Source organism: Strix aluco, chromosome 23, assembly GCF_031877795.1.
Source record: "Strix aluco isolate bStrAlu1 chromosome 23, bStrAlu1.hap1, whole genome shotgun sequence".
NCBI classification, from domain to species: domain Eukaryota; kingdom Metazoa; phylum Chordata; class Aves; order Strigiformes; family Strigidae; genus Strix; species Strix aluco.
The window spans coordinates 4963108-4983213 of NC_133953.1; the positions used below are offsets into that span (position 1 = coordinate 4963108).

At 50.0% G+C, this 20106-nt stretch overlaps 1 protein-coding gene across 1 annotated transcript in view; it reads right to left on the reverse strand.

The window, feature by feature from the left end:
- JAM3 (junctional adhesion molecule 3) overlaps positions 1–19058 on the reverse strand; it is a 31258-nt gene extending 12200 nt beyond the window's left edge. The window contains exon 1 of the mRNA XM_074848789.1: positions 18957–19058. Within this exon, the coding sequence (XP_074704890.1) occupies positions 18957–19002 (46 nt within the window). The 5' untranslated portion in view covers positions 19003–19058. The remainder of the gene's footprint in view (positions 1–18956) is intronic.
- Positions 19059–20106: the final 1048 nt, after the last annotated feature.

Genomic DNA, 20106 nt, shown 5'->3' on the forward strand with positions numbered 1-20106 from the left:
CGTGTTAGCCGAACCCTCTGCGTGTCAGCAGATTTATGACTGCCAGTGTGGAGATGCCCCTCGGGGCATCCATCCTCAGTACCGTGAGCTGCAGTGAAAGACGCGGTGACAAGGACGGGACAGCAGAGATGATCAGAGCAGCAGGCAGGACACCAGAGCTGCTGTTAAGGGCAGCCCAGCTGACCCCAGGACTGTCCCTGCCTTAGAAGTGGTCTCTGTGTGTGTGCAGGAGGGAGGAAGCTGTTAAGTGTGTGAGAAACCTCCAGAGGAAGAGCAGAGGAAGCCACACAGTGCTGGGCTGGAAAAGACAAGGAAAAGGGAGGCCAGGTGTCTGCCCTCAGCTTATTCTGAGCAAATCACCATAAGCCCTAAATTTCAGAAAGAAATCTGCATCTCGGAATATCCATCCTTTTGTCTCTCAGTGTTTCAGGCTCTTTATCCTCCCTCCTCTCTATCTCCAGCACATCTCATTGCGATCCCACAATGCAACTCGTGCCAGTGCAGATAAGGTGGCATAGGAATGAGATCCAAAAAACCCCTAACCCACTCTGCTAAGTTTTGGGGGTTTTTTGTCCAACTGTCCTTTGGCTGGCGTTTTGGGAGTAGCTTAAGGGACTTAAATGTACTTGTGATCTATAAAGACTGGATTTATAAAGGGTCCGTAAATGTTTTGTAGCCCTCAGTCTTAACTTTGACCTCTGGTCCAAGGAGCTGGCTCTAGGTTTGCTCTGGCATCCAAGCCACAGGTTAAAAGCCCCTTCAAGCTGCTACAAGGGAGCAGGCAGTTGGACCATGCTGGTCAAGTCACCCGAGCGAGCTGCACGCCTTTCTTTTATTCCAGCTTTCCGTGGCGCCTCCCGGAGACCAGCAAGCCAAGCCTGACTCACGGGTGGGCTGCCCTGCTAGAGAACAATGTAGATGTGCAGCCAGAGATTAGCGGACAAAAGCTTAGGAGTGACTCCGTTCAAATTAAGTAACAGATGGACCTGGTCTGTGTGGGAGCTGATAACGGTTATAAAAAGGCCATCACCAGACTGTGGCCAGCCCACCCTGGAAAAACCCACTCAGTTGTAAATCCTCTGTGCCGTTATAGCTGCCTGTGCTAGTAAGGCTTTATTTTTACCAGCTATCATAAACCAGCATGGCTTATTTTAGATGCATGGCTTGTACCGCTCCGTTAAAAGGGTGCCAGAGCTCTGATAGACACCTACAAACAGAGGAGATGTGCCTGCCTGGGCAGGGAACATGAAGCATAATTAACCTAGAGAAGGCAAACGCAACATTACAGCGCAGTGTTTGGCATCCCACATGGTTCTGGCTTTTGCTTTTCTCCTCTCTAAGGTAGCTAGCTGATGGCACTCGTTTCTTCTGAAATGCTGATAATCAGGGAGTCTCTGGTGGTCTCAGCAGGACCAGAACCCCACAGGACCAAGCTGTGCGGAAGACTACTGAGTATCTGTGTTCATCTGAAGATGTAAGAATTTCGGATTTTCCTCTTAATTTGCTCTCTTCCCGCTCACCACTAGAGAAGGCAGGGAGATGCCTGTCTGCGAATAGAGTACGTACAGTTCTGGAACGAAATCTTAAACCTGTTTAAATCTCCTGATTTAAACTCCTGATTTAAACTGGCACCTTAAAGACCTGACTGTATTTGCTGCAGAGAAGGCCCATTAGCATCCAGACCATGCACGCAGCCTTTTTTCATTTGCCTTTTTTCCCCCCCTTTCGGGCAGGAGGATTTACTGTTCTACCTCCTAATCAGACAGCAAAGCCATCGGTATACACGCAGCCTACACACTCACCCTCAGTAAGTGAAACAAGTTGCTATCAAGGAGATATGGAGCTCTCTTAAGACAAAAGCCTCTCTGCAAAGCAGCGTCTTTCTGCAGACAAACACTCCTCCTCTCTCCCCTGCTGGGAGGGAAATGTAGGTGTTGCCTGGTGAAGACCGCACAGTGCTTTCTGGTGGTTTCCCAAAGTTTGGTTTCGTCACATTGGGATGCAGCTGCAGACACGCTGCCTCAAATATCCATCTGACAAGGGCTTCTGGAGGTGAGAATTTCACAATCTTTGGTTGCCGTTTTGCCCGTGGCGTTGCAGTGTGTTTAGAGATGAGATATTAAGGCCCCTCCACCAAAATGAGACAGCCTGCTCTCAAGATCAGATTTGCACGCCACCCCCTTTGCAAATCCTTAGGCCCATGCTAGGATGAGGCATCCTGAGCCATGCTCTGGAGCTGTCTGAACAGGAGGAGTTCAAGCTTACTCACGGTCTTAGAGTTAAGTCTGAGCTCTTGGCTGGACGTGTTGAGCTTGGACCTAGTCCACCAGCAGGTTCTTATGCTCTGCCCTCCCTAAGGGAGCACAGATGGTTTTAGGAGAGAGCCAGAGCCAAGCCCATGGCTGGCAACCTGGGGAGAAAGCTCTGGGTGGAAGGGCCTAGCACGCTTAGCCCATTTTACTCAAACAGCTTTTCACCCATCAGGACAGAACACGGCTCGAGAGACCAAGAGCCAGCTCCGCAAAGGTATCTCAGTGCTGCTGACATCAAGGGGAAGATGGGCATTTAATACTGTGCAGATGTGGCTGTACGTGCCTTGCCCAACATCCTAATCTGTGCGTGATCTGATCCTAGCTCTCCTGTTTTCCCAAGCTCATACCCCAGTTTCTGGCTCTTCTCCTGGAAAGGACTGAATGTACGTGCGAGACAGGAAGGAAGCAATACTTGGGTGGATGACTAATATCTAATACTTAAAAGAGATTAAGATGGAAGCAGCAAGGGCTAGAGAGTTTCCAGCACGTCAGATTGCATCTCTTTCTGTAACAGATTTTGGGCCATCTTTGGCTCAAAGAAAAGATGGAAAGAGTTAGAATTTGCCCCTCAAAATCTAATGGAGAGGGAACAGAAAGGAAACATGAATAGGAAAGCTGTGCGTAGAAGAGGCTGTTATTACCAGCCTTTGCATTCCTGAATTGCTTCTCCCTTCCCAAGAAACGCGAGGCTGAACTGAAAGTCTCATTTTCTTTGGGTAAGCAACAGGGAATAGGGCACGAAGCTTCTGCGTTGCACGAGATACCACTAACCAGGGGATTAAGTCCTGCCCGGATCATTTATTTTGCCTTGCTACCGGCCTCTGAGGTCAAGCCCCTTACACAGATGCTTCGGGCTTGCGATGTCAGCCAACTCTCTAGGAGGAAAAAACAGGGGCAGGTGGCCGTGTGGCTCTGAGGGAAGGCCATTAGGCAGGAGAGCTTCTAATTATGGCCGTAGCAAGTCTTTGGCAAAAGCCAGAAGAGAAATAAGACAACAAGGAAACAATTACAGATCGCTTGGCTAGGAATGTATCAAAACAGTCACATTGTACTGAGCACCGTTCTTGCCATTTTCATTAACAAATGGACAGCGTAATTAGATCTTCAAACCGGTCTGGCTCACAGCCAATACAGACCATGAACATTAGTGCATTCACAGAAGATGGGACATGAGGGGATCTCAGGAGGTCAGCTCGTCCCCACCTCTGCTTTAGGGCATGAAAAGCCAAGGAATACAAACTGGCCGGGCCCCTGGATGTCTGCTGAGGTTCTCACAGCATCTCCCCGTGATCACGTTCATCTGTTAAAGTGCTGTACATTTATCAGTTAAGCCTCAGTCCCTTCAAATTCAGTAAGGATGTACAGTAATTCAGTAAGGACGTACAGTTCCAGTACACTGGAGGAAAAAACTGAAAAAACTGAGGAATGGGAAGTCACAGGAAGAGTAAGGAACACACGACTTCAGCTGGCAGTGGATGTACCATTTTGTGACCTGTTTACCAGCTGAGAGTGCCTTACAGCAACAAAAGCAAAGGCCAGGAACAAAAATGGTGAGCGCCGAAGTGGGAATATTTGCACAAGGCAGATTTGAAACCAACCCTTCCTGCCTATTCCCACTTGCCTTCCATTGTTTCCCTAGACAGCCCCAAGAATTGCCATACAGGCACATCCTACGTTATTTCTCACTTCAGCGAGTCCCTTTCCTCCCAAAAGTGGCAGATGCTGATACCAAATTAGTGCAAAGTGGGAGGGAACCAGCAGATAACTGTGATAAGAGCCAGGGGCAGTGGTCTTCCTCCTGTCCTCGCCCTTCCTCCCAGCAGGGCTCTCCTTGCAGCGGACAGATGCTAAGGGAAGTCTCCGGGGCAGAGTCAGGTCAGTGGGACGTGGCAGGAATCTACGGCCAGGATCGGGGAGACAGAATGAACTGTAACGGGAAAAGGGGCAAGTTCCTTTATTTTTGTCTTGTGTGGGAATTTGACTCAAGGATTGCTGAGAATCTCATAAGCCAAAGTGACGTTTTCCAGGCTGAGCGCCAGCCAACGCGCAGAGTTGATCTCAGCAGGTATTTGACTTCGACAGGAGCTGGGATGCTCGGTACCTGCCTGACCCTGGCTTTTGATGAGGGCACATATATCAAAAGCTGCCTGAAATGCAAAGACAGGAAATAAGCGGATATGCTATCAGCACCAGGCTTTGCAATACTCTTTAGTGTCTGGCTGTGTCCCAACCATCAATACAGAGACTCGCAGGGTTTTAGCCTATAATCCTCTATTCCTCTGTCTGTGACTCTAATCTCTTGATCCTCCGTTCTCCTCCAGCTTGACCAACAAAACACAGATCTGAAGTTCTGCTTATCAGAGACCAACCATGTCATCTTCCTGTGGAAAATGGGAGTTGGGAAGAGACTAGTAGTCATCAGAGCCAAGAGCTGAGAGTAGGCTAGAGAAGGGAACAGGAGAGGGCGTGAGCAAGCACACAGAGAAATCATTTATGACAAGACTGAAAACAGCTCTTTTTAAGAACATTTTTTCCGATTTTACAGTATCATTTTTGTCTTTTTTGCGTGTATAATTCTAGCCTCGGGTATAAAACACAATTGTCTAGCTAATGCGTTGCACAAAACATGTACAAATGAACGTTGCAAGGGACTGACTGCAGGCACCGAGGGAACATTCACATCTGCCTATGAGCGTGCGACCAAGAGCCTGTGAAACTACTGCCGTCATTCCACGCTGGAGAGGTGGGGCCATCTTCTGTAAGGCAGCTTTGAAGCTTTGCAGCGAATCTGTCAGAACAAAGGCTGCAGATCTACAAGGGGAAAAGGCATTCGGTAGAAAGCTGTGCGAGCCATGTGCATGCCTGAAGACATGTGAGTTGGGGAAATGTTGTTCTAGGGGCAGCCCTGAACCAGGCGAGCAGATCTGATCAGACTTAACATCAGCCTGAGCATGGGCTGCAAACCTGCAGGGGGAGTTGCGCTTGCAGGTTCAATAGAGATTATTTTCTTAGAAAGTACATCGGGAATTAAAGGGAGCCCAAATGAAGTCACAGACAGATAAAGGATGAAAAGCTTGACATAGAACACTGTTAGCAAGATGCTGGCATAAATAAGCAGAAGAGGGAGGAAAGTAATGCCATGCCAGAGCGAAGAGTGAGGAGGAAAGCCATTCTGGCTTGTCCCAACCTGGATTCCTGACCAAGGCAAGCTTGTCTAAAGGAGCAGAAACAAGCCTTGGCGTGGAGGGGTTAAAAGATTACTTGTCCTGGAGGAGCTGAATTAGCCACATATCTGGGAACTAACTTCTCCCAGTCCCTGACTTGTTTTTCTCCTTAAACATCTCCTGCTGCTATTTTTAGCAGAGAATTTTCTCAGCCGAATGCTCCCAGTTGAGTCCTGGTCAGAGGCCCTTCTCCCAGAGAGACACGGGCCCGGCAGCACGTGCTGGTCCCCAGTTCAGCCTAGCTTAGAATTCACAGTCCTGCTGGCCTTGGGGTTTACATGTCGCACTGCCAGGTCTCTCCTGAGGCGCGGGGGACGATCCCCCCACCAGCCTGGTGCAGGCATATTAAATGCTCTCACAGACCCGAAAAGCCAGGGGAGGCTGCAATCTGGTCTGCAATTTCAGAAGCAGCTAAAGAAGAGGGTGGACCGGACTTGATAACCGCCTGCAGGCTTTTTAGGAGTATGAATGGCAAAAAAGGTGGGAAGGAGATAGAGAGAAACGATTAGGCTGACGTTAATAACAGAATCTGCTTCTCAGCACTAAAATCTATTTGGATTCATTCCAGTTCCTCCAAGGGAAACCATGGAAGCCTTTATTGTTCATAAAAGTTGCAACTAAAATCGGTCTGGATAAAGCTTAAGGAAATACCTCTCGGAGGACAACCCTGCCTTGGCTGCTGGAAACAAATGAGGTAACTCCCTTCCTCTTCTCTGTTTTTCTTGGGGGACTTATTCCTCCTTAGCCAAACTGGTAACGTGTCCATCAGTCCATCACTCCCCTCCCCTGGCTCCTCGCTGCTCCAGCACAGAGCAAAGCTACCAGTCTGCTCAGGCCGTCTGCCTCTGTGCAATCAGCAACATGTCAGCGAATGTCTGGGGTGGTTCACGGGGAAGCAACGCTTCTTTTTTTTCTCTACAGCTTGACTTAATACCTGCTGCCAGAGATGGGCATGTAAATCCAAAGGCCAGATGAGGGCACACGGATGGACGGGGAATGAACCCCTGGCTCGTCTGGGCTAATGTGCGGTTAAAGCTGGGGGACCCGGGAGGATGGAGCGCTCTGGATCCTGTGAGCGAGGCGCGGGGCAGGCTGCAGTCCAGCGCTGGCTGGTCACAGCAGAGCCACAGTCAAGAAGGTCCCTCTAACAATGGCCCCTTCTTGGTCAGCGGATCTGTTGCCTGTGTGTCTTGGAGTCACGTCAGTGAAGCAAACAGATTGGGAACATATTTGTACTCCCCACAGCAGTACAGAAGCCAACCCAGACATAGAAGAGCAAGCTGGGCTCTTTTCTGCTCCTTGCCTCAGTGCCAAGTTTCCAGCTCTGCTTGAAACCTGTGGCCGAGCCCTGCTTTGGCAGGGGTGAAGGGAGAGGACAGGCAGGATGGGGAAAAACTCCACTTCCAGCTCATGCCTGCATAAATTGGCAGCTGGCTACAGGAGAAGGGAGCCAGACTGATCTCGGCTGCGCACCTCCGAAGGCCCCCACGAGAGATTAAACCTGGCACTGTGTGGCTTTGCCCTTCTCCCCTGCTATGCTGAACCAAACGGGGCCGAGAACAGCCGTCACCTGGACAACCCACAGAGGCTGCAAAGGCTCATCCCTGTGGCAAGAGCTACCTTCAAAAAGCTTCCCCAAGCCCAGCAGGAATCCCAGGAGCCCAGGATTTCTCTCTTGACCTTCACGTAGACGTTCCAGCACATGGGCACTTAACCTTTGAGGCTCCTTTGAAAATCCCAGCGACAGCGGTTTACGGATGAGTATGCTTCCCCTAACATCTGCCCCCTGTATCAGATGCTGCCAGAGCTGCTCTCTCCTGGCTCTGCTCCCAGCTGAAGGACAGACAATAGGCATTTAAATGCGGTCTCCACTTCCCCTCCCAAACAGCCTGGGGGGAGATGGCATATCAGAGCCAAGGCAGCGCTGACAGCACAGCTTGCCAGCCAGCGACAAGTCTCTCTAGATCATGGCCTGCCTTTTCTTTCCCTCCCAGTGCAGCTGAACTTCTGGCTACCGTTGTTACTGGGTGTGCAGGCCGGCTCTGCTGGGCAAGTCGTGGCAGCATCCAGCTAGCCAAACCGAGGAGGTCTTTTCTCAGCGCACTACTACTGGAGCCAGCCTGATCCCTCTCTGACTGCTGCCCAAATTGACTGGTGTCCTGGATTCCCAGCCCTGCCGGCCAGAGCACTGGTTAATGGACCTATCCTGGACCATGCCACCTCACCTGGAAACACACCGGCCACTTCTTGGACTTCCCTTGCGCACCCTTAATAGGATCCAGCTGCAATTAACTGATCCAGGCAGTGCAAGGGGCAGGGAGAGGAGCAGTTCCACCTCCAGGAGGTTCCACAAGGGTTCAGAGAGAGCTGGCTTGGATTCTCCTGAAGAACCATTGTTCCATCTTTCTAGAAATAGCTTTGCTTCTCGCATCCTGGAGCCATTCAGCCTGTTTGGCACTGTTTCTGCTGCTTCAGAGACAACAACAGAGAGTGAGAAAAACCTGTCTAGACACCGTTTACCTTCCACGGACTCCCATTGCCACATCAAAGCACCACTTCAAACCAACCCGCAAACTGGCCAGGTAATAATCCCCAGCTCTCCTGTGCCTGCTCCAGCCAGAGGCAGGCAGACCCATCTCATCATGCTTCGGAGCTCATCTTCTGACAAGAGGAAGAGAGGCAGGATGAAAAATCTCATTACAGGAGCATCCGCAGAGGTTACTCAGCCTCACACTACTCGAGCGGGGGGCTATGTCCTTTCTGCTCAGCATGTAGGTAGAAGTAGAAATCCTATCAGCAATCTGCAAACCTCCAGCTCCTTTCAAAAGCAGCCATCTAAGGCAGTCCTCTCAGCAGTCCCACCTGCTCAGATGCTGGATCCCTCACCTTCCCAAAGCCGTGTGTGTGATGCCAAGCAAGATTGAAGAATATCATCCCACGGCACCCAAGGAAATGGAGGTTGCCAAGAGCTACAAGCAGCTCGTCTACCGCAAGGCAGCAAGTCACTATCAGTGCAGGACAAAGTCACAGGAGCTCAGGTAAATGCTCAAGATACCTTGAAACCAAGGGAGCTGGAGAGGTTTTTAGGTCACTTGAGCACGAGTTACTTGAAGTCAGTGCTTTGGGGAAGCACCTGGCACTAGCATCAAGCACTGACCCTACGCAGCCACCACAAGAGCAACATCTAGCTCATTATTTTAATAAGGGTCCTTTGAAATACCTTCTGTGCGAAAGACAGCTAAGAAAACCGAGTCTGGCTTTACTCTGTCTGGGGCAGAAACAGCCTTTATTTAGCAAACTGCTGCTAACAGCTCTGTCTCATTAGTCAGTGTTTAGGGAACCAGGCTGCAATTGTTCTGAAGTCTGGCATTGCAGAAAGAGGCTTGATAATGAGGTCTACAGGAGCCGATTCCTCCTGACAGCCCCACAATGACCCAGAAATCCTACTTAATTCCCTGTCAGTGAAAAGTGCTGAGTAACAGCGAGGTGCAGAGGCACTGGGGGCTGATTTGAGAGGGAGGCTGCAGCCTCCGTTCACACTTTGGGCTGTGATGCAAGAGCTCGGGGGTGGCAAAGCCAGCACCGCTCAGCTACGCAACAGCTCCCCAGATAAAGCAGAGGGGAGGCATGCCAGGCAGATAAACTGAGGTTTGTAGCCTCGTCTGTAAAAGCTCTGCCACCATGTAGAGCGTGAGGAGCACTGGGAGCAGAAGCCTCTGTTTAACACACCAGTAGAGACAGGAGTGGGCACTCGGAAGCAGCCTGGCCCTCATTAGGGCTCACTGAACCCCCTCAACTGCAGCACCTGGATGTTGTCTTCTCCGTGCAGTGGGCATTGTCTCCTCTGGGTCATGCTTGCTTGCGGAGTGTGCCAAAACCCTGCCAAAAGGCTTTATTTAACTCCCCGACTCAAACAGCTCAACTTTTATTGACGTTCCTCAGCCCAGCATGCCCAGCAGCTCACCGACCTCATCTGCACAGCTACTGCTGCTACCCACAGAGCCTGGGGTACGTCCTGCTGTGGAGACAGCCCCTCCTGCCACGTACCGGAGTCGTACCGGGTGCTGCCTCCTCTCACGGGGCCGTGGGATGAGCAGCTCCTCTCTGCCACACCAGGCAGCGTGCGTGCCCCGGAGCTGATGCTGAGCTTCTGACACGTTCTGCACCAACCGCTTTTCCCCCCCTGTTTCCTTGGAGGAAAATGCAGCAGGCTGGCACAGGCTTGGGCCACAGACACACCACTTTCAAGTGGTTTGTTTTCAACAAGCAGCGTGTGTACCACGGTTAGGAACCTCTGGGCTGGGTGGCTCAGAGCCAGCTAGGCCAGAAGATGAGGTAGAGGGACTCAGCTGGAATGTGGGCTGGATACAGCTGACCTTGAAGACCACCCCCAGTAAAGACCCTTACAGGCATGTGCTTGCCACCTGTTTCAGCCAGCAGACGAGGGACTCAAGCAGGAATTCTGGAACTGAATGCGGAGTCTGTTAAAAAGTGGTCTAAAGACTCCCACCCACGTGAAGCTGTCGCTGATGTGTACAGCCCCTCGCAGAGGAATGCATCTTTGCCCATCATGTGCAAGGCTGCTACTCCCGCACTGCAAATGCAGCCCTGTTTAAAGTACAGCTCAAATCCGCAAAGGACTGCTGTAAAAAAAGAAATGTGGAAATGAAATCACCAGCCGAAACAGTGTCTAGAGACAACTCAAGCCAAGTCCCTCGAATGTCAGCACCAGAAGGAGGGCTCTGAAATGGAGAACCTAGCTCACTCTGCACCGGCTCTGCTGGCACAGACAGAAGATCTGCCTCAGACATGAGGAAAAGACATATGCTGAGAAAGGAAGGACCAGCTTTATTTTACCAGCCTGTGTTCCCACCAGAGATGTGCTTTAAAGACTGCCTTGCAAAGTAGGAATTAAATCCAAAGGTGCCTATGCATCTTCCTTGCTGTCATCCCCTTATCAGTTATCTCCAGCCTGCGCTGAGCCAGAAGATGAAAGGATCCTACCACCACTTATCTTCCCACTTAAGAACACGCTTAACAGCTTGCTGTTAAAGAGGAGGACACTCAAGCCTCGGGAAGCAGCTGTAAATTCTGCAAATGGGTTCCCTGGCATTTCTTTGAAGGAGCTACTGCTTCTCAATGAGGGATACAGATACAAAAAGGAAACTAGGGAGGGAGGAAAAGAGGGAAGCCGTTGTAGCAAAGAAAGACTTTGCCTCACGTCCAGAACGTGAAGCTGAGTGACAGATGTGAGACGTATGGCGTGTGTCTCTCAGAAGTGACCGAGGATGAGCCAGGAATTGAAAAGCTCTTGGGAAATATCTAAGCAGCCAGAATTATGACATGTTTGTCACTAGACCACAAAAAGCTCCAAAAACACGCTCTCCTCGAGACTGTGTAGTGCTACAGCCAAGAAGGTTAGGGGATTCCCTTACGTGCTGCGGGCAGAACAGAGCTGCCTCGTCTCTGAATCGGACCCTCATCTCCCCTCCCTGTAGAGCTGTTATCACGGTGAACCTGGGTCCAGCTTGCCTTTGTCATTTAATAGCTGAGTCAAACTGTCAAAACGGCCAAACAGGATCTGTTCCAAATAGTTGCAGAAAGATGAGGACCAAGGAGCCTGTGGCAGAACACCAGGAACCTCCCCGGGCGAGGAGAACAATCGCTATTTGTTGACCCACGGCGGGCGACGAGCACGCCTGGGCGCATCGTCGGGCAAGAGCCCCCGAGTCCTCCCGTGCTCACAGAGCAAATGAAGTGGAATCCGGAGTGCCCCCGTGTCCCCTGGCAAAGCCCCAGCGACCCAGCACCACGGACTCATCAGTCCCCATCGCTGCTCAGCTGTTGGCTTGGGGAACTCGAGGCGCGGTCGGCAACTGGGAGAGGGGGGCACTGGAGTGCCTTTAGAAGCTGCTGCCAGCCCGAACGCAGACTTCAAAGGGCTTATCTTGCCCTGTTGTGTGGGAGAGCGTGCAGCGCCTGTGGGTGAGGACAGCTGTGTGTTGGCCAGGCCCACCAGAGGATTTTTTTGATGGAAGAAGAGAAACTAGTACCTGGTTTAACCTCCCCTCCAGCACACACAAGGCAGCTCTGGCAGGCAGAGCTCCACACTGCCCTGTTATTTATGGGATGTTGAAAACTGGCCAGAATGAAGGGAAAACACCAGATACATAAGGATGCTTACCAACTCAAACAGCCAGTTCTGCCTGAGGGAGAACCCACGAGACGCAGAAGGCGATTACAAGGCACTTCTGCCTTTCATCTCCAGATCGCTGGTTCAAAGGCAACTCCCATCAGCACTGACCAAGCTGCAGCCAACTAATAGCTATTTAAATGAGATAAGCCATCGCCTCCTTGCTCCCTGAGAAGTCAGACCAGCCCCATCGATGTATATATGTGCAATCTCAGCAGAGTAGCTAAGACCAAAGAGGGAAGCAAACCAGTAGCTCCTCTGCTGTAGGAGCTGCTGATCAACGACGAGATCCACAGTGCTTGAAGCCAACTCACTTCATGTCTATCCAGCCCCGTTCAGCAAAGCACAGATCATTCACCTAACTTGGGGTTGTGTATTACTCCTTCCACCTTTGTTGTTGGGATCTAGACACCTCAACAAAACCCACCCGCTCTTCCAAGGACGAGGGACTCCCCCTGGCCTCAGGTACAAAGCTGCTTTGTGCACAGAGCTGGGACTTCCCTTTCTAAGGTCTGTTACTGATGTGCAGGACCTCGCTACTACAGAGCGGATGTTTTCCGGGTTCTAAAAATAACTAACTCCAAACAACATGGTGGGCATAAAGAAATATTTATCTTTGGGCTTTTGCGGAGATCAATGCAGAAGGAAAAGATTAAAGCAATGATTTAAGTGTGTATTAAAAATAGCTGTTGATAAGATCCTTTGAGGGGATGAAAGCTATTTGACAGAAGCAGCAAGAGCTGCAGGACTTTGCAACACCTTCCCTGCAGTTAACTGTGTGAGCTCCCGGAAATCATTCAAGAGAGTGTTAGCAGCCAGATGCCTCAGGAGGAAGTCCATTAGCAGGCAGCAATCTCCTTAATGGACCCTCAGGGTACACGGTAGATGCTGCCTCGCCTATGGACACTGGGTTCTTTCCACTGCTGTGATTCAAGGGCTGCTCACGCAGCCATTATCATCCAGCACTCCAAGGAACGCTCCTCATCTTTATGGCAGCCCAGTAGCACGATGAATTACTCTTTTGGGTAGCTTTCATTGAGCGAGGACACAAATTGATATAGTGAGGTTCTTCTCTTTTTTTACCTAGCAAAGACAGACACCGATCCGCACATGCTACTGCCGTGCAGGTAAAAGCAGCAACATCTACCCTTTGTTTTCCAAGGATAACATCCTAGCGAAACAAAAATGGCTGATCTTGGCCCAAAAGATCAAGCAGAGCCGTGTACATTTATGTTTAGAGAAAATCATTAAATCCTCAGCTGGGCAACCGACTCGACTCGAGCAGGTCTGAGAGAGCACGCAGCCACCCTGGAGAGATCTGAAGCGGCAGGAACCTTTCTACTGGGGATGAAAAGCAGGACTGCTGTGCAGAGCGCTACTGGCTCTGTTAAAAGGTAAGCTTGGTTTCTCAAAACAGCTCTCTTCCGTGACACGGTTTGGCAGTCTTATTCTTTACTGCTAATGAAACTGAAATTCTGACTTACTTTGGATGTGTAGAGTATTACGGGCTCCTTCAGCAACCATTGAAGGACTTCATCTCGAGACATACTGGACAAGACTCAAAAATGACAAGTGAATTCAGTGTCTTGGGCAGAGGAGTAAGCAGCGAAGTCAGACGCTTTCAGTGGACCTGAATTTTTAGAAGTATTATACTTCCACCCTCCAAAACAGAGTCTAAACCAAAGCACCCTGATTTACACCCTACCTGTGAAATGCTGGCCACTTCTATAAGAAATTGCTCCAAAGTTTATTACGGTGGGGATTTTCAGAAGAGGCCACGGGTGTTAGAAACGCAGCCTAGTAATGGGAACAAATCCCCTTAGATTTCAGTGGATTTCTCCAGCTCAGCAGAAAATCCGACCTAGGCCACTAAAATGTATTTTTAACAGTGCAATTAAAAATCTTGAAATACCGCTGAACATTGTCAACTGCTGCCTTTCAGCCACACGCCAAAGATATAGTAAGTCCCTGGCACATTGGCAGTTTTAAAGCTCAACATCTTCAAATGAGCCAGCTGTGCCCAAATGAATTAAGAGGACTCTTAAAAACCTGCTGATCTTACACTTGTGTTGTAATAATCAGGTACATCGATGCGAGTAGGTTAGAGTGTGTTCTGGCTCTGAAATCCCTGGGATTTATGACTTTTAAAAAAAACCCAACAAAACGTTGAGCATTATCTGAACACAATTTAATTTCATTTCCTCTATTGCTGCGCTGAAACCTTCATTTCCCCTTGTAACTGACTCTGTGTTAAGCCCCGTGCTCCATCCCGTGAGGGGCACTACATAACCCAATACATTATATTATTTATACTGACAAGTGATTCTTGCACGACAGAACAATTCCCATTAATTTTTCGAGCTTATCTCAAGTACCTGTGGGCTGTCAGGTTACCGCATGCATGTGACTGGTTTTCTTTTGAATTAGTTAATGCCAGCCCAGTGTTGACTGGACTCCCATCTCAGCAGTTTGCAGGTGAGTTCATGGGAATTCTACCCAACTGTGTTCTCAGGAGGGGGGGAAATTGCAGAGATGAATTCTTTTTTTTTTTTTTGCCAACTCCCATTCATAAATTTTGCTTCTACATCTGCTGCTCTTTTCTCTGCCAGTTGTCTGGTTTGGAACATGCACCAAAAGCAATTTCCTTCAATGCCCAATGCAGCAGACACTGAAGAACTGCAAGGGAACACCCTCTCTAGACCTTGCTTCTTGCGTATTAGTGTTTCTTCTAAGAAATTTAAAGGCCTGGCTTAGGATGCTACTCTAGTAAGAACTGGGCACCAGCTCAATGATGCAGCTGTCTTGGTTTTGCAGTTCCAAGCTGTGTGTTAGACAGCTGAACTTCTGCACAGGAGCCACACAAAGCTTTCTTACAGGATGAAATGCAGCAAGGCAATCAAAGTGAGCGACTGCTCAGAAGAAGTGAGAAGAGAACCTCAGCTGGCCGTTCTTGTGCAGGAAACATCTCCAATATACACCTCCCTCAGTGTTTATCCCCAGAGGAAGCCTGCTTGACCTCCGCTTAGCTAAAATGAGAAGCAGAAGTTTGTCAGGAGTGAGACCAATGTTCTGGTGAAGTCCATGGAGTGCCTTGCTGTCCTGCTCCCCACAGATGTACTCTTTTGCTGGTAAGTCTCTAAAAAAAGAATTAAACTCTCCAAACAATACCTCTAATCTCAAGTTAATACTGAGGGTGTTAGCACTCTGAAGGGTCATAAGCAAACATATACCCAAGCTTTCCAGCCAAAAAAAAAAAGTCCAGTTTTTATATTACTGCATATTTTCCTGAAACTGAAAACTCTCATTGCCAGCATGGGAGTTTCAGAGCAGCAACCCAGCAGGTATTTCCTCTGCCCCAAGCGCAGCTGTTGACAGAACTGCACCCAAACAGCAATCTAGCCCCTCTGGGTGAAAATTAAGACTGTGTCCAGAACATTCATTAGCGCAATTAAAGCCATTAACTGCTTCTTAGGCCATGCCCTGACTCAGCGAAGGAATGGGTTTTGTTGCACGGCACACACCCTTACTCCTCCACTGCATGGAACTGACGGTTAGTGGTTGAATTTGGTTTTGATCCTGTGTCTCACAAAAACATGATACTCCCTAGGGGTTCAGAGGGAAGGCAAACAGCCCTTATCAATTGGAAAAAGATGGTGCAGTTCATAATCTAGCTGATAGAGAAGCCAGACTGAGAATGTAATTATCCTAATTAATTTTATATCTCGAATTAATCTCTTTTTATATAAACAGCAGTCTCAAAGCAGGCCACCAGCTTTTACACACAGAGCAGTTGTTTTATCTTGTTGAGGGGCATGTTCGCAATACACGCTCTTGTTTTGCAGGAAAGGACTCTTGAGGACTCAAGATCCTGTTGGTCTGTGGAAATCTTTCCCCTCGCTGACTCCCTCCCACCACTTCAGGCCTGCTCCGTAAGGAGTTCACGAACCTTCTCCGGGTCATCAGGGCTTGATGCAATGAACTGTGAAGCATTAGCTCTAAATATACAGCTGGGAGGCCAGTTCTGCTTCAACACATAAACACTCATTGCAAAGGTGGATAAAGCAGCGAACGCCGTTTGCAAGAGAAACTTAAATAATAATCCAAGTAAGCTGCAAGGGAAGCAGGAGCAAGCCGGGGCTCACTAACGTTTTACCCTTTGGAGGGGGCTAAAGTTAGGGGCCGACTGGCTCAGAAACCAGGCCCACCCGCAGCCGTGATGTAGAACAGCTTCTGTCCTTGTTGGTGAAGCTACAAGCAGCAGCTCATTCCGCTTTATCTACTCGTCGAGGTGATTTTTGGCAACTCAACGTGTGTTCCTGGTGCAAATCCTCAGTGCGTGGACAGATAACTGAAAAACAGCCGTAGCGGGCCAAGAGACCCAGAATTCAACTTGTACAAGGAAAATAAACAGGTCAGTAAAAGAACCTAAGTTCACGAGCAGAGCAACATCTCAGTCCCCAGCTCTTTCTCCTCACTAAAGAAAACACATTTTACTCTTTGAATCTACTTGTGCTTCAGTAACCAAGTAATTCTCAGAAGTATTCAGAGCAAGAGGGAATGTGCTGGTATCACGTTCTTTGTCAACAGCTGTAAAGTAGATGTGCATCCAACTACTCTTTGGTGGTGATGCCAGATATTGCTTACCCAAATAGGAACACCAAGCCCTTCCTAAGAATTTTTTTGAAGATGTTATTAAGCCTCTGATTTTGGCACGGCTCTCAAAGCTGTTTGTCCTGATTTTTTACTGCCTGTTGAAAAGAAAGCAATACTGCAAATACTTCCCATCAGAAAATACCAACAAGCGACTTATCATAACTGCAGTAGAGCTAACAACATTTCCACCGAGTGATTTTTGGCACTGACAGCTGACTCGGAACAGTTGTTGGTGGCTGGGACAGATGGACTTCATATATTAAAAAAAAAAAAAAAAAAAAAAGGAAATGAGAACTACTCTGTAGATTTTGAAAAGCCTTTTGCACAATCCAACATATTACCAAAACCTCAGAATTAGAGGTTTGAACACACTGAGCTTTAAAAATGAAATGGGCCAGGGACTTGCTGTATCTCCCCATCAAGGACTGTGAGGTATCAACGTGTTTTATCAACAGGAAATACTTGAGAGTTTTAGGAAGGTCTCCACAGTCTGGCATGTGAAATCCTCAAAATCTAAATGTCTGTTTTCAGGGGGGCGCTTGCAACAGAGACCTCAAGGTAGGACATAACACTGATGTCAATTTTAAGCCCCCTTTCCATCACCGACGTCTGATGATGACCACGGCATTTCCCTGGTGTGCAGAATCTTTAGATGCTTTTAGTGCCTAGGGCTGGGTATGCACTGAATACCCCATGCTTCACTGCCTCCCGTTTCGGGGCGATGTTTTAAGGCCGTGATCAAGAGCAAGGTCTGTTCTGGCAATCACACTGCAGGAGGAGGCAATCCCCGCTCCGCAGCCAGAGCAGCACCTTACAGCCTAAAGCACACAGGTCAGAGTTTTGCAGCCTGGGATCTCAGCATCTTTTTAGCTTTGCCCGCTTCCTTTTGTGCCTTTTTTTTTTTTTAACAAATTGCCATCAAACCCATCCTTACGGTCACACTCCTACCTCGCTATCCAGCACCAACCCTGCAGACCTCAGTACATGTTTAATGTGAGGGACCGCTGACAGCGTAACCTCAATGCAGTGGGATGCGCCTCAGTACGTAATAGTGGAACAAACTTTTTCATTCTCAACCTCACTTCTGCCCACTCTTCTGGACTGATGACCCCAAATCTGAAAACAGCTGGAAATCGGTACAGCATGAGGCACTTCCATTTGGCCGTAACCCTTTGTATTTAAATGGAGAGCAAACCCTGTTACCACTTGGTTTACTCACCAGATAAATGTTCTCAGGCAGAAGTGTGAAACTAGTGGTGCTTGGCTGTTTTTAGCAACTTTTGTCTCTCTAAAGAAACACAGATGTATCTGTAGCTCAGTTCCAATCTGGCTATCTTTTAGGCCAGATTCAACAGGCACCGCTCACATCACAGAGGAAGGAAACAGGCACCTTTCTACCTCGCAGCTCAACTGTAAGGAAAAGTTGTGTTAACTCTGTCGTTCTTCTCACTCAAGGGGAGCATCCAAATCCAGAGTTAGCACCTGGAAGACTACGCGACGCTCCAAGGATGAGGCACTCCCAATTTCTCCTGCTGAAACTGTTTCTGCTACAAACCACAGAAAAGCAAGCGAACAGACCCTGGCGCGCGTGACAACCATCTCCTCATTGCAGGTGACTGTCAGAGTCATCTTCTCACCCCTCCGCTTACTTTTTTGGTAAATAATGCCCAAATCTCACTTTATTTGAGGCCCAAGAAGTTATCTGAAGTCACTGGAGAATTGTTTTGTCCTTACAGAAACTATTTGAAGTATTTCAGTCTTGAGTTGACCCAAACCACTTATTTGTGTGTCAGTACAGGCGGAAACAGCCCCGTGTATTTTAGTTATCAGTTGCTGGTTGTCACCCTAACCCCACTCCACCCCATCTTCTCCTTCTGCCATGCAGGCAGACGGGGGGGAAGGGCGATACAAGCCCACCGGCTGCTGTCCCCCTCCTCATCCCCCCCCACTATTAATAGCCAGACAACAAATGAGCCCGAATTCATTCCTGAGGGGAATTAGCAAATGTTTTTGCAATTAAAACTGCAAACATTCATGCGGGGCCCCCGGAACAATAGGCGCCTGTGCCTGGTCTTGAATAGGCACTAGTGTCCGCCCTGCCTGCCTGCCGAGGCTGCACATTCCTGGCACCCTCAGCCCTGGACCCGCTCCTTGCTGAGCCGGGCTTTGGGCTCCTTTCCCCCTCCCTTGTGTCCGTGTGTGTCCCCACACACACACAGTCCCTGCAGCACCCTGCAACCGCGGGGGGAGCCGGCGGGTCCTCGCTGCGGGCTCCGGGGCTGACCCCCGGGGCCGGGGCAGCGCATCCCCCCCGGGGCCGGGGCAGCGCATCCCCCCCCTCCCCGCAGCCTTCCCCGGTGCGCGGGGGTCGGGGCAGCGCATCCCTCCCCGCCGCTCAGCCCGTTACGGAGCCGGGGCAGCGCATCCCAACCCCCCCAAATTCAACACACACACACCCCGACGCCCCTTCCCCGGGATGGCGACCGGGGCAGCGCATCCCCTTCCCCCCGCCCCGCTCCCTCCCGGTGCGCGGCGGGTCCCTGGGACGAGGCGGCTCCGGTGTCCGGGACTCACCGAGCAGGGGCAGGAGCAGGAGCAGCGCCGGCGGCCGCAGCGCCATGATGGGGTGTGCGGAGCCGAGCCGAGCCCCGCCGAGCCTGCGCACTGCCCGGGCGGCGGGGGGGGCCCCGGGGGCGGGGGGGGGGGGGCCGCGCTCCCGTTACCGCGGAAACCGGGCGGGGAGGCGCGGATCCCGGCGCCTGGCACCGCGGGGGGGGGGGCGGAGGCAGGGAAGGGGCGGGGGGGACCCGGGGGAGCCGCCCGCATCCCGGCTGCTTCCCGGGAAAACTTCCCCGGCGCTGGCCCGGAACGCTCCGTCGGTTGGGAAAGCGCCGTGGAGGAAAGTTCAGCGGGAGCAAGGAGCTGGGAAGACTTTTGATGTCCAAAACCTCGAAATTAGCTCGAAGGAAACGTTTGGGTTATCCAAACCCATCCAAGTTTTGCTCTAGAGTAGGTGTTTTCCCCCCGTGTTTCATGAGAACCCCTAAAAAAAAGGGATTTCTTTGTGAGAATTTCTCCTAAAAAGTTCTCTCACCTGTGTGTTTCGCTATAAACTTTTAACCGACTCGAAGCAAGAAACGCAAGGAGCTGGGAAGACTTTTCATGTCCAAAAACTGGAAATTAGCTCAAAGGAAACGTTTGGGTTATCCATACCCATCCAAGTTTTGCTCTAGAGTAGGCGTTTTCCCCCTGTGTTTCATGAGAACCCCTAAAAAAAGGCATTTCTTTGTGAGAGTTTCCCCTAAAAAATTCTCTCACCTGTGCATTTCGCTGTAAACTTTTCACCAACTTGAAGCAAAAAACGCAACCAACCAGCTGGGGAGGGAGCGCTTCTCCCGAGGAGCTTCCCCGAGCCCTCGTGTTGTCCCAAATTGTTTCTGACACAGCCACGTGTTTAATTCAGTGATTCTGCCCTGAAACGTGGCTCTGCATGGAGACCCCCCCCAAGCTGCTGCGTGGTCCTCAAAAGTGTCCCAGAGCCTTTTCCTTTGATTAACAGAAAGAAACAAAACTTCTCGGCACTGGACGCTCGCCCCGAATTCAGCGAGTCAGCCTGGGTCAATGCTGGTTCCTGCGTCACGGTCAGGAGCGTGTGAGGGGGATGTAATTAAGATGCTGTTGAAGATCAAGCAGCTGGAATGAAAGCCAAGCTCTCCTCTGTTCT